This window comes from Stylophora pistillata, chromosome 2 (genome assembly GCF_964205215.1).
Source record: "Stylophora pistillata chromosome 2, jaStyPist1.2, whole genome shotgun sequence".
Lineage (NCBI taxonomy): Eukaryota > Metazoa > Cnidaria > Anthozoa > Scleractinia > Pocilloporidae > Stylophora > Stylophora pistillata.
Window position 1 is genome coordinate 28,295,092 of NC_142520.1, and position 13,492 is coordinate 28,308,583.

The 13,492-nt window shown below is 39.9% G+C and overlaps 2 protein-coding genes and 1 pseudogene across 4 annotated transcripts; 2 read left to right on the forward strand and 1 right to left on the reverse strand.

Annotated features, from left to right (window-relative positions):
- Nucleotides 1–505: 505 nt before the first annotated feature.
- On the reverse strand, nt 506–10,062 carry LOC111345000 (uncharacterized). 2 transcript variants are annotated; one of them, XM_022952257.2, is made up of 3 exons: nt 9,978–10,062; nt 2,773–3,355; nt 506–1,303 (listed from the first exon to the last, which is right to left on the reverse strand). In XM_022952257.2, exons 2-3 carry the CDS (start codon nt 3,215–3,217, stop codon nt 507–509), a joined length of 1,242 nt encoding a protein of 413 aa, XP_022807992.2. In that variant the 5' UTR covers nt 3,218–3,355; nt 9,978–10,062; the 3' UTR covers nt 506. The 2 variants fall into 2 exon arrangements, with proteins under 2 accessions (XP_022807992.2, XP_022807991.2); XM_022952256.2 differs by lacking the exon at nt 9,978–10,062 and having other exon boundaries at nt 2,773–3,453.
- Nucleotides 3,548–5,219, forward strand: LOC111344997 (uncharacterized; annotated as a pseudogene).
- Nucleotides 10,063–10,766: 704 nt separating the features above from the next.
- On the forward strand, nt 10,767–12,247 carry LOC111344999 (mitochondrial inner membrane protein Mpv17). 2 transcript variants are annotated; one of them, XM_088750289.1, is made up of 2 exons: nt 10,767–10,921; nt 11,234–12,247. In XM_088750289.1, exons 1-2 carry the CDS (start codon nt 10,860–10,862, stop codon nt 11,526–11,528), a joined length of 357 nt encoding a protein of 118 aa, XP_088606415.1. In that variant the 5' UTR covers nt 10,767–10,859; the 3' UTR covers nt 11,529–12,247. The 2 variants fall into 2 exon arrangements, with proteins under 2 accessions (XP_088606415.1, XP_022807990.2); XM_022952255.2 differs by having other exon boundaries at nt 10,768–10,921; nt 10,993–12,247.
- The last annotated feature ends 1,245 nt before the right edge of the window (nt 12,248–13,492 follow it).

Sequence of the window (13,492 nt, forward strand, 5' to 3'; positions counted from 1 at the left end):
AAATTCCCTTTAGTCTCTTCACAGTGCCCAATTCACTTGATCAACTCAATTGTTAAAACTAAATTATTTCACGATTTTTGACTCATTCTCTTTTATTAATTTCACTAATCTTGGTCATCGAAGTTACTTTCCCAAGACATTGACTGGAAAGTGCTGATGAAACAAAGAAATACGCAAAAAGTAATCTAAAACGCCCAAATTCGACAGAAAGCTTCACATAATTTCCTTTAAAAGCTGCTTTGAAGGTATTAACACTGTTCCCCCTTCCCTACACTTCCCCCACCCACCCCACCCTTACAGGAAAAAAAGATGGATCACCAATGTGAAGAGGGAAGGATTCAACACGACGAGACCAAACGAGAAAATAAGACAGGAGACTAAACACTGAGAAAGAAGTTGTACAAATACTCACCCCTCTTCCCCTCCCACATTTCTCTTCCCACCTTTCTTTTAAGCAAATACGTTCGCCGATTTCATGGCCGGACACAAAAAGGCAAATAGAACATTCAACAATTCAAGCTTTTATTCCAGCCTGCTTTGCGCGTATGTCTTGTTAAACAATATTCTCCCAGCTTGAGATCTTCAACACAGTGTTTCTTTAGGAGAGGTTCTTGAAACAAGCCGCACAATCCGGCGGCCAGTTTGCCGCAAGCGTTACCAACCGTAAGCAAACTCAACGCGAACTCTTTTTTCTCCTGATCTGCCATCAATTCAGAAATAGTGTGAGCGGAATTAAGATACATGGATCCTGCCGTAAATCCCTCTGTAAAACACAAAGCAATAATAATCTCTACCCGTGGGACAAATCTGTACCACGAAGCTAGGAAGAAAAACAAGCCGTGCAGAAACGCTATCAAGGCTAAGATCCATGTTCGTCTGACCCTGATGTAATGAACTAGTTTAGGATCGATTGCGGAAACTAAAAACAAGTGGGACCGGCCCATGAACTTACCAACATGATACGAAAGTATGTAATAAGGATAATGGTCTCTCGGCTTGAAAGGCGCATTTGGAAACCCTAAAGTGGTTATAACAGCGTGATTCGAAAGATATTCTGAGAAATATGTTATAAAAAGGAATATTATATATGGAAAAATATTCTTGGCTACAGTTAATCTGTCCAAAAATGTGAAAACTTGTGTATTGTCTTCTACAAACGGATGGTCCTCATTGCTCGCTATGGTCTGTTTCTTACGGATAGGCTCCTTATCCAGAAGGGCGTAGAAAAGTATCAGTAGAAAGGGCCAAGGGATAGTTATCATAATGGTGCTGCGGGGTGGCAAACAAGACCACGTGGTAAGACCTGCCAATCAAGTGAAATAACATAAATGTTACAAAGAATGTATATGAAGTTCATATATTTTGAACTGCGGTTGTAGATACCGTATGATGCGCGATCCTCGCAGTAGAGAGCGCTATTTATGCAATAGCGAAAATCAGACCTGGAAAAAAAAAAATCAGGTCTTTACGGGATTCGAACCACTGACCTCTGCGATATTAGTGCAGCGCTCTACCAATTGAGCTAACAAGCCAACTGGGAACAGGCCGTTAAGTTGATTCTTAATAAACCCGTGATGATAAATCAGATACAAAGCATATATATGAAGTTCATATATTTTGAACTGCGGTTGTAGATACCGTATGATGCACGATCCTCGCAGTAGAGAGCGCTATTTATGCAATAGCGAAAATCAGACCTGAAAAAAATCAGGCCTGTACGGCCTGTATATGAACTTCATATATACATTGTATCTGATTTATCACTTTCACGGGTTTATTACGAATCAACTTAACAGCCTGCTCCCAGTTGGCTTGTTAGCTCAATTGGTAGAGCGCTGCACTAGTATCGCAGAGGTCAGTGGTTCGAATCCCGTACAGGCCTGATTTTTTTCAGGTCTGATTTTCGCTATTGCATAAATAGCGCTCTCTACTGCGAGGATCGTGCATCATACGGTATCTACAACCGCAGTTCAAAATATATGAATTTCATATATATTCATTGTATCTGATTTATCATCACGGGTTTATTACGAATCAACTTAACGGCCTGCTCCAAGTTGGCTTGTTAGCTCAATTGGTAGAGCGCTGCACTAGTATCGCAGACGTCAGTGGTTCGAATTTCGTACAGGCCTGATTTTTTTCAGGTCTGATTTTCGCTATTGCATGAATAGCGCTCTCTACTGCGAGGATCGTGCATCATACGGAACATAAATGTTGTTTTCCAAGAACTAGTTACCCCATTTGATTCGCTTCTAACGAAAACGAAACGAACAGCACTTTGCAAAGCTTTTATATCTATTGGCATCATGCACCGAGTAAGTGTTAGGGTAGCATATTCACTGTAAGTAAAATGAGGCTGAGCGGTTATTTTCTAACGATCACTCTCACATGATTTATGGGTAGATTTTCTCTCCTGCATTTGATTCTGACTCAAAAAAGAAACAAACAAACAAGCAAACGAACAGACAAGCAAACAGACGACCGTAAGTAAGACAAAGGCAAAACGAAGCAAGATGAAACAAAATTAAACCAATATCTAATTGCAATGGTCAATTCTCCTCTCTAGCTGCTGCATATTTCCTTATGAATTAGTTAAGAGAATTTGGTTTTATATCGATATAGTCATGTATGGATATCAAGTGGGGAGAAGTTGTATGTTAATTACCTTGGGAAGTTGAAGGCTTCAAGACATTACATAATATTTTGAAGGCTAAGATAAGAAAACAATAACAAAGAACCAAAAACAAATATGGTTTTTTTAGCGCCACATACTTGTGTAGTAAAGGGGTCCTATGAAAGATGATAACCCAACACCAGCCACAAAGGAGCTTACTGTTATGTGCCCGTAGAACGCTGTAAGAGACAGAAAGGTTATTTCACTTGTAGCCACGCCAGACTCTATAACGCCCACTCCTGCGAGTCTTCCCAAGATGCGCTGGGAGCTGACAAGCGTTGTTAATCCTCCGAGAAAAAATACGACGACGAACATGATTTTCTTCCAATAAGAAATGCGCTGAAGAAACCAGGGAGCTGCGAGCTTGATACAGAGCACGGGAATAGCAATGGATAAAATGACTGTAGTTGTGGCCACCATTGATCCTGCAAGAATGTCCTCAGCGGCAATGAGGCAAATTTCATCATAGACGAGTGACAAAATGCCAAAAAAGAAAAAACAAACTATGTTCCTTCCCTTTTCTGTACTTTCGGATTCAACCATAATTTGGATCAATGGCGATTCTGATGCCCCTTCACGAGGCTGTTTTAGTTGTTGTTATCTTCCCTTTCCTTTTGAAGAATCAAGATGCTGACACTTCAACTAAGCACTCTTGATAACGTTACCGAGCCCATTTTCGTACTGAAAGAAAAGCAAAATCGAGAGTACTAATTTAAAAAAAAGACAAGCACTTAATGCAAAAGCAATCTTATTTTGAAGGTGTAGTCTGATCGTCCGGGTGGGTGTAGTTCTGAGAAGACGGTGGTCGGTAGTAGTGACTGACGTTTCGACAACCTGTGCGGAAGTCATCATCAGAGTCAAGTGAATGATCTCATTTTATAGCTTATGACGGGTACCGGAGGATTTCAGGGGGCATCAAATGGTTTTAAAAAAGATCCTACAGGGGATCAGTCGTTGCTAACTGGGAACAAAGAATAAACCATAATATAAAAAAAAAAAAAAAAAGTTGCCAGTCAATGAAGGGGCATCATTAAAATACTGAATAGCCTTTAGAAAGATCAGGAAAATTATAATCAGGTTTCGCAATTAAAATCGTCCGACCACTCCCTAAGGAGGTAACTAATCACCGGTCCCCAACAGGTACGTGTCGCATAATCAGCAATTCACGCCGCCATTCACGTTTTATCAAAATAGAATCGTTGCTAATTAGTGTACATTGTAGCGTGACCGTAATATATGCAAAATGCTAGCAGGTATAAAACTCGTGAATTTTGGCTCTACATTTTTACTACTTGGATTAGTGTGTGCGCGAATAAAAAACTTTGTTTTTACAGAACCGAGTAGTTAACATGGTGTCAGGATTTAACAAACCCAGCCAAGACTAACGTCGACAGCGATCACCGCCAGCTTTCGAAACATCAACTCTCTCAATCTACAATGGCTGAATTGGAGCATTTACCAGCGCCGAAAGGAAACTTTACGCCGGGCCCCGAATGTTACCAAAAGTGCTTGGATTGGGTTGAGGAATGCGAACTTCTTTTGAATGGTCCGCTAGCTTCGAAGAGCAAAGCTGTGAAAGCAAATTATGTTCTTATTTGGGCAGGAAAAGCTGGAAGAACACATATTAAGTCACTGAATCTCACCACTGAAGAGAAGGGAGATCCAAGCGTGCTGTTTAAAAAGTTCGTGGAGTAGACAAAGCTGAAATCCAATGCACTCGCAGACGCATCAAACTTCCGCCGCCTGGAGCAAGGTGATCTTAGCCTTGCAGAGTACATTGACAAAGCCACTATTCTGTGCAACCAGTGTGAATATCCTCCAGAAGCCCGCGACCGACTACTTCGGGATGCAATAGTTATTGGACTACGCTCCAAAGAGGTATATTACAAATGCATTGAAAAAGGTTCCGAATTGACGCTAGAAGAGGCAATAGAAATCGCTCAGAATCAGGACGCCACAACATACCAAGTTGGTTATATGCGACCGGAATTCAAAGGCGAACCACTACAAATGGAAGTTCATAAACTCCAAGGAAACAGGCAATCAAGAGCCAACCGGAACAGACAGCAGCAACAAAGAGCAGCTTCCAGTGATCAGAAACGGGGAAGGTCAAAGAGGGAAACTTGTTTCTATTGTGGAGCGAAACCGTCACGTCCCAAAAGTGAGTGTCCCGCAAAGAAGGCAAAGTGCTTCAAGTGTGGGAAGGAAGGGTATTACGGTTCCGTGTGCAAATCAAAGAGTAAAGACGCACGTGTCAATGAGTTACAAGTCCAGTCTACAACAGCTTCTGAGTGCACGGACTGCCGGCGTACTGAATGAGTACGAGCCAGTTTACTTCAACGCGCCTATTCATCACCTCAAGACAGTAACAGTAATAATAATAATAACAATAATAATAATGATAATAAAGGTCTTTATTAGGAATTATTGTGCAAACAGACGTGCAACAATTAACATGAATAGAATGAATAAGGAAAAAGAAAAGGTATTAATTACTATTGAAAAGACATCTATTAATAAAAACTGATTTAATTACTATTGAAAAGACATCTATTAATAAAAACTGATTTAAAACGGCTTGTCTGAACCTTAGGCAAAATATAATTATGCGACCTAGTTCTTAACTGCCGTGTTCTCTGGGGAGGTAAGAGATCGCTCAACGCAGTGTTGGTGGAAGAGATCCTTTGCCATAACTTATCTCTATTACAACGGATATCCAAGATACTGTGTTGCTTTAAGCAGTAACCCAGCTTATAACACCTGGCAAAGAGCTTATCAATTCTACTTAAATATTTACTATAAAAAGCACACCCCCAGACCTCAATAGCATATGTAAAAACTGAAAGAATCAAACTTTGAGAAAGTAAGTCCAAATTCTCAATAGGGTAGCCATAATATTTACATATTCACAAAATATACAACCTACTGCTAGCCTTACTAAATAGATAATCAATATGACCAGTTAACTGGCACTTGCTCGAAGGTAACACCCCATAGTTTCAGTTTTTCTTTCCTCGCTATGATCTCGAGTGGTTCAGGAGGCGTCTTGGAAGTCTTTCCTCGTAAAAGAAGTTCCCATGTTTTCGTCAAGTTGACTTTCATGCAGTTCTTTTCGGACCATTCAATAAGGATAGGACTTCCGTTTCGGATTCATCTAAGCCTATATTTGCCTCGATTGGTAAACTAATAGTTATATCATCAGCAAATCTAACTAGAAGATTCTTATTAGTATTAACAGCTTTGATATCATTAATAAAAATAGAAAATAAGACCGGCCCCAGGACTGTACCTTGAACACCCCTATTTATAGAAACATATTCAGTACTATGACCATCGACAACAACTCTCTGCTCTCTATGATTTACAAAACTAATAAGCCAATTAATAATATATGGATTAATGTTAACTTGCTTTAATTTACTACAGAGGGAATAGTGTGATACAGAGTCGAAAGCCTTACTAAAGTCAAAGGAAAAAATTCTGACAAAATCGGCGTTACCATCAAGCCACTTTAACTATGTGTGTTGACATTTAATTAGTAGAAAGTCTCAATCATCCAAAATCAGAACCTCACATCCGCCCGCTATGGCTCAGCCAGGAATTTTCATCACAAATCTTCCAGATTGACTGCGAGGTTGATACCGGAGCAAGTTGTAACATAATGCCGTTGTACAAGGCTAAAGCCCTCTTCGAAAACGACTTGAAGTTGGGCAAACCAACCGTGAATCTCAAGGGCTACGATGACAGTCCAGTGGAAAACCTTGGTTCCTGCATTGTGTACCTTTACCATGGTAACAAGATATTCAGAGTTTTTTGTGCGAAATCGCAGACAGCAAAGGTCATATGATCCTAGGCAGAAAGCAAGCGTTAATCATGGAATACGTCAATTTCCCTGAAATCCAGAAACCTGGTGTCCAAGCTAAAACAGATAGGTCTATCAAAACAATCGTGGAAGAGCCCGCGAAAACCACTAATGGTCCAGTAATTCCAAGAGTTCAGAAATGCACTGATCCAGTGGTACCAGTGATCCAAAGCAGCACTGAAGAGAAGATAACCATTAATGGAAAGACACACTCATTGCCCAGCACTAAGGATTACTTACTGCAGGAATACGGCGATGTGTTTCAAGGCAAAGGAAATTTACCAGGTGGACCTTATCCTATCCAGTTAAAGAAAGGCTACAACCCCGTTCAACACCCACCGCGCCAAGTTGCAGTCAGCCTAAAACCACCCTATAAAGCAGAATTGGAGAGATTGACACAGCTTGGAGTCATTAAAGAAGTAAGGGAGCACACTGAGTGGATTAACTCGATTGTTCCAGTTATGAAACCAGATGGTTCCTTACGGCTATGTCTTGATCCAATAGATCTCAACCGAGCGATAAAGAGAAATCAGTGGTACAGCAGAACAGTCGATGACATCCTACCGGAATTAGCAAATTCGAAGTATTTCAGTTTGCTTGACGCGAAATCGGGATATTGGCATGTCTCTCTTGACAAGGAAAGCAGTTACCTGACAACTTTCAATACACCCTGGGGTAAGTACCGATGGCTACGCCTACCCTTTGGGCTAAAGGTATCAGGAGATGTCTTTCAGGAAAGAATCGACAGAGTACTGAAAATTGTCCCTAATAGCGTTGGAATCGTTGACGATATCCTTTGCCACGCCAACGAAGAAACTATCCATGACGTTGCACCGCTTAGAACCCTCTGTAAGAAGGACAATCTCTTTACCTGGGAAAGCTCACAACAAACAGCATTTGAGGCTATCAAGAAAGAGATTACAAGTGCACCAGTATTGGCATACTTTGATCAGTCTAAAGCTAGCACTATTCAGTCAGACGCATCCAAGAAAGGATTAGGAGCAGTTCTACTCCAAGATGATAAGCCTGTGATCTACGCATCAAGAGCCCTCACTGAGACGGAACAATCTTACTCTAACATTGAACGAGAGCTGCTCAGTGTTGTTTTGGCTCTTGAAAGATTTCATCATTATGTGTATGGATACACAGCGACGGTCCAAACAGATCACAAACCATTGGTCAGCGTGTAACTCTAGTAGTAGTGTGTAACTCACCACGCCTTCAGAGGCTATTGCTGAGACTTATCTCAGTATGACGTAAACATTGAATACCTGAAAGGGAAGGATAATGTCGTAGCTGACGCACTGTCCAGAGTATCTCCTCAGCCAACACCTGAAGAAGAAGACGAGGAAGATTTCATTCCAGTTCACATGCTCACAGAGGAAATCCCCACCGATTCTACGAGAGTTGGAGATTTCAGACACGCAACTGTAGAAGACACTATTTTCGGCTTACTGATGCAAGTGGTAGCAAATGGATGGCCTGAATTAAAGAAAGATTGCCACCCACTTCTTGTAGGCTACTAGAGCTACAGAGAAGAGATCAGCGCTGAGAATGGTCTATTGTTCAAAGGCCATCGACTCATAGTTCCTGAGAAATTGCGTAGCAGAGTCCTCCAAACCATCCACGAGGGTCATTTTGGTTTTGAGAAGATGCAACTAAGAGCCCGATAAGCAGTATTCTGGCCAGGAATAACCTCAGATTTACTACAGGCAGCACAAGGTTGTGAGGTGTGCTAGACGTTCTAGAGGAGCCAACAACGCGAGACAATGTTGCCCCATGAAGTTCCTCTAGGACCTTGGGAGAAGTTAGGAATTGATTTCTTCGAGTTTCAGTCTATTACCTACCTCCTGATAGCAGACTACTACAGTAGGTTTCCCGTGATTCGGAAGGTACGCAGCACTAATGCGAACACTACCACCGAGATTTTGAAGCAAGTGTTTAGCGAATATGAAGTACCTCAAACCCTTATGACAGACAACGGTCCCCCGTTCTCGTCGAAGGAATTTGCAGCCTTTGCAAACCAATACCGCTTTGACCACATCACGTCTAGCCCTCGTTACCCGCAGAGTAATGGTTTTATCGAACGTATGGTGCAGACGGTCAAGCAGTGCATGAGAAAATGTGCAGCCGCAGGACATGATCCAAACTTAGCTATATTGGTCTACAGGGCCCACACCCCTTACTACCAGCATACCGTCACCTGCAGAGCTATTGAATGGACGAAAGTACAGAGCATTACTTCCAGCCAAATCCCCTATCCAGAATCCTCATTACCAGGTTGTCCGAGAGCAAATTGTAAAAGACAAGAACAAAATGTGCGAACACTACAACAAAGCTGCAAGCGATCTACCTTCATTGCCACAAAATCAGAGAGTGTACGTACAGTTTCACCCCCAATATAACCAGTGGACTCCAGCAACCGTTACCAAAACGCCAGTAGCATCTCAACCGAGATCGTACAGTGTGGAAACTACTAAGGGAGCCCAGTTAGTGAGGAATCGTCGCTTCATTCGTCCAGCACAAGAGATTACTCCCGTTCCTGCCGATAGTATGAAGCGTGGCGATAATAGTAGCAGTGAACGACCAAGACGTGTGATTACAAGACCTAAAAGACTTAGAGAGACAATTTGATTAATTTCAATGTTTTCAGCTAAGGCCTAAGTTTTGTTTTTCTTTTATTAGAGGGGAGATGTTGCATAATCAGCAATTCGCGCCGCCATTTACGTTTTATCAAAATAGAATCGTTGCTAATTAGTGTACATTGTAATGTGACCGTGATATATACAAAATGCTGGCAGGTATAAAACTCGTGAATTTTGGCTATACATTTTTACTACTTGGATTAGTGTGTGCGCGAACAAAGAACTTTGTTTTTACAGAACCGAGTAGTTAACAGTACGTTTCATTTTAGTCCCCAGGACCACATGCTTTCACTAATTTTTCTCCTACCATGTGACTAAAAGATACTATTGCTCCGAGAACGTCAACGCATGAGTTTAACCTAACCAACGTACCAACCAGATGATTCATTCTGATTGTTCAGAAAATGATTTGCCACCGGCACGTGTCAAATAAACAGTTCATGATTAGGTAAATAACTCATTTATTCGCTAAGATACACGGTGAGCTTTGCGCCTTCGATCTGTTCTCTTCTCGTATTACAGTTGATGTGTAACGGATTCGCTTTCATTGATTCCCATCTGTCTCATCCCAAGGACAACAGAAATTCCCATAATCAAAACTCCAAGCATATGTGATCACATTCGGGAGTGGTCAGGTGATGGACGGAATCTTGAATTTTCTCTCACCTAATATTTGGACATATTTAATCACTGCCGGATTGACAGTCTAGAAAATCAATTGATTCACTCAAATTCGTCAGTTGAATAACGCATACATTGGAAGCTCAGTCTGTAAGTAATAAAAAAAATGCCCTACCTTTGTATCCAGTTCAGACAAGGGTTATGATTTTCTTTTCTAGTCATAAATTTTCAATATCTCAAACAGAACCCGTGGGTTTGACATGTGGCTAAAGCTGGTTAGAACACCACCCCTCCCCACCCCAAAAAGAACACAGAACAACCTGCCCCATGACCTGCTATAGCGTTTGGTTCTAAAAGTCTATTTTAAAGTTGATTAATATATACTATAGTTTACATACTATAGTTGAACGGACAAAATGACTAGCTTCCCGTTGAATTTATTGCTCAGTTGTTAGAGCACAACACCGGTATTGCAAACGTCATGGGTTCTACTCCCGTACGAGCCCCGAAATTGTTTTTTTCAGGCTTGGATTTTCACAACTGCCTAAGTGGTGCTCATAACTGCGATGATAACTCTCATCTTAATATTCTATATTACAAAACAAATAATAATGATCGCAAAATCATGCGTCGCCTTATATCCAAATTTTCAATCATATTGAGAGATAAATTTCGTAAAATAGAAATCAGATGACTTTTTTTACATACAAATGTAGGTCACATTTTATTTAATTTGGGGCCTTTGATGGTCACGGAAAATTCCCTTATTTGTTTACGATTACAAAGCAGGTGTTAACTGTTTAATGTAGCCCACGTGTAGCCGTAACCTTCCCCCGAGGAGAAACGTTTCTCCTCTTGGGAAGGGTACGGCTACACCTAGGCTAGTTCTACGTCATGTAAAGTCGTTAAGTCAACACATCAGTTTTGCTCGTAAAAGACTGGGGAGAGAATCGGTTCAACTCGAACCAGTCTCAATGCGAGACGAAATTATTTTAAATATGACGCCTGGGGGTTACTGCTCTAGCGGCCATTAAAATATGAGAGTTATTTCGACTTTATGGGCAAAATATCAAAGATATCTCACCACACATCCATGGAGAACTCAAACATTGACTACTGGTAAGATTAATCCAATGAATTAGTCCTTTTTTTCCAAGATGGGAACGTTTACATCCATTTTATCTTTTTAGCTGTGATGTTTAGTACAAGTGACATCTTGACTCAGCAAATTATCGAAAAGAAGGAATTGCATCACGATTTTAGAAGAACACTTCGCATGTGCATAATGGGAGTCATTATTGGGCCTATTCAAAGGACATGGTTTCTAACGCTTGAGCGCCTTATACCACCTACATCCAAGATACAAATTCTCAAGAAACTTGTCGTCGACCAAACAGTTTATGGTCCTTTTATAATATTTTTCTTCTATAGCTTATCCGGGACTCTGTCTGGGAAAGATGTCAATGAGATAAAGGAAATCCTTGAAGAGAAGTACTTAAGAACTCTGATCACAGGATACAAAGTGTGGCCATTTGTACAAGCAATTAATTTTACTTTTGTCCCTGTCCAACTGCGAGCTAATTTTGTCCAAGGGGTGTCTCTTTGTTGGAATATGTACCTATCCTGGATGGTAAACAAACCTGTGAACACCTCCACCCTTACCTATGATAGCCCTGGGGAAATGATCCCAGACTCTGTGGACTCTATTGAACAAATGGCTAGGTAGTTTTCAAACTAGTTGTGTCATTGCATTTTAAAATAATTCTTCCTTAGGTGTAGTTAGTTTTTTATAAAATTGGGTGGCTATAATAGCCTCATCAATGCCTTAATCCTTAAATTGATAAGTATCAGTGGTAGTGGGATATATACACATTACATGTAATGTAATTTGAAATTATAATGTTACTATGCTTGCTCAAGTGTTGTGTGGTGCAAGTATAATTTGATAATCAACATCGTTACAATTTTTCCTCAGTCACTTCACAGTATAGAAAAAAATCTTCAACAAATTGTATTTATAACATTGTTAGGTCAATGTAATATTATTTTGCTATTTTATTTACAATATACATTGTTAGAGTAACAACTTACCAGTAGAGCTGGTTGTAGCATTAATACATTCATCTTTTTTCTCCATTTATTATGAATTATAGAGTGATGTTATGATTATTATTTAAGTTTAAATGGCTTTTGTGGCCAGTGGGTGAGTTTTGAGCATGAAACCATTTTTTTTTTTAATGGTTTCTTGTTCCAAGGTTTATGCCACAGTTACAGGCTCAGAAATTTCTGAAATGCAATTGGCTAAGATTGAAAGTATTTCAGCCAAATTTGAACACTCACATGTGAAAGGGACAATTTTGCATTTTACTAGTTGCCTTATATAGTATAAAGAAAATAAATTCATTTCCTAAGAGTATTAGGGATTAAAAATAAGTCTGCTCTTGATATTTCAAAACTCTTCAAATATCAATTTTGAATTATAACTCAGGTATTTGTCGTAAATACCCCTAGAGGCCATGTTTGTTTTTCTACACTTATTTCACACCAGCTAGTTTAATTTCTGGGTAATTAGTTGAGAATGGAAAGGGGAATTTGGAGGTGGCTACTGTCTTTAAAATTTTCTTCATATTTGGTCTGCAAGCTTTTTAAGTTGCCAGGAAAATGCCAGCACATTTTGCATCTGCTTCTTGAGGGGATCTTTCCTCAAAGATTGGTCCTTTGATAACCAAGTTATTTTTGGCAGGTCAGCCATCTTGAATGCTTGGACAATCTTGCCTTAAAAGCCACCCAATTTTTTATGACTCTGTACTTCTTTAGAGAGGAAATTTGCAATAGCTTAATAAGTGCTATTCATGGAATCTTATGACAACCAAGCCAAGTCCAGTTTGATTGCGTTTTGAGGCTCACTTTAAGGTTAAACTGACAACTGAAGTTGACTCTGTCAAACATGATGTCTATAGGAATAAGTAGTTCACTTGTTCTATCACAGAACAATGGAGTTGTACAGGTTAATACAAATTTACTTACAATCCATGAGTTACAACCTCAGTACCCTTAAAGAAACCAGCTTCCAAGGAAGTTGTAGTGCTGCATTGGTTGGAAAGTGAAAACATGTATTGATGGTTTGAAATTAAGGTTTTGTTTTTTTTTCATATTAGGTAACCACTTAGCAAAAAATTAAGAGCCAGTTCAGTCACAAATTGCCCTTACTGCTTTAACACATCCATAAGTGCATGTTTTTCACAGGTGGTCATCAAGATGTAATTGGAGCGAAAGTGAAAATGTAGCATGTGAAAGGAATAACGTTTTATACATATTTTTCAAATGCTTTTCTTCTGGCATTCACTTGCATATGAAATTTATATCAGTGTAAAAATAGCTTGAAGTAGATAAGCTTTATCTTGCATTAAGACATGAAAATTTGGATCGCACTTGACAGTGCTACCGATTGTTTGGGTGAAATTAGTGCTTATAAGGACTGCTGTGGGTTGCAGTTGCTCACATTTTGAAAACCTTAGCAGAAGTCATCATCAGAATCAAGTACCAGTTACCTCTCAGTCAGGTGTTATCAAAATCTGGTTCATGTGAATTGATTGGTCAGTTTCACCATAGTGTTATTACATGTATTGACTGTAAGACTTACAAAGCATAGATCAGTAGTAAGTCAGATCTGATCTGTCAGTAAAGATA

What these genes read in the sequence shown, in the direction of transcription:
- LOC111344999 (XM_022952255.2), top strand. Translation starts at nt 10,840, where the DNA reads ATGAGAGTTATTTCGACTTTATGGGCAAAATATCAAAGATATCTCACC. An exon ending in AACTCAAACATTGACTACTG is followed by an intron (nt 10,922 to 10,992) that starts GTAAGATTAATC and finishes TTATCTTTTTAG; the next exon opens with CTGTGATGTTTAGTACAAGT.
- LOC111345000 (XM_022952257.2), bottom strand. Translation starts at nt 3,217, where the DNA reads ATGGTTGAATCCGAAAGTACAGAAAAGGGAAGGAACATAGTTTGTTTT. An exon ending in AGGACCCCTTTACTACACAA is followed by an intron (nt 1,304 to 2,772) that starts GTATGTGGCGCT and finishes CTTGATTGGCAG; the next exon opens with GTCTTACCACGTGGTCTTGT.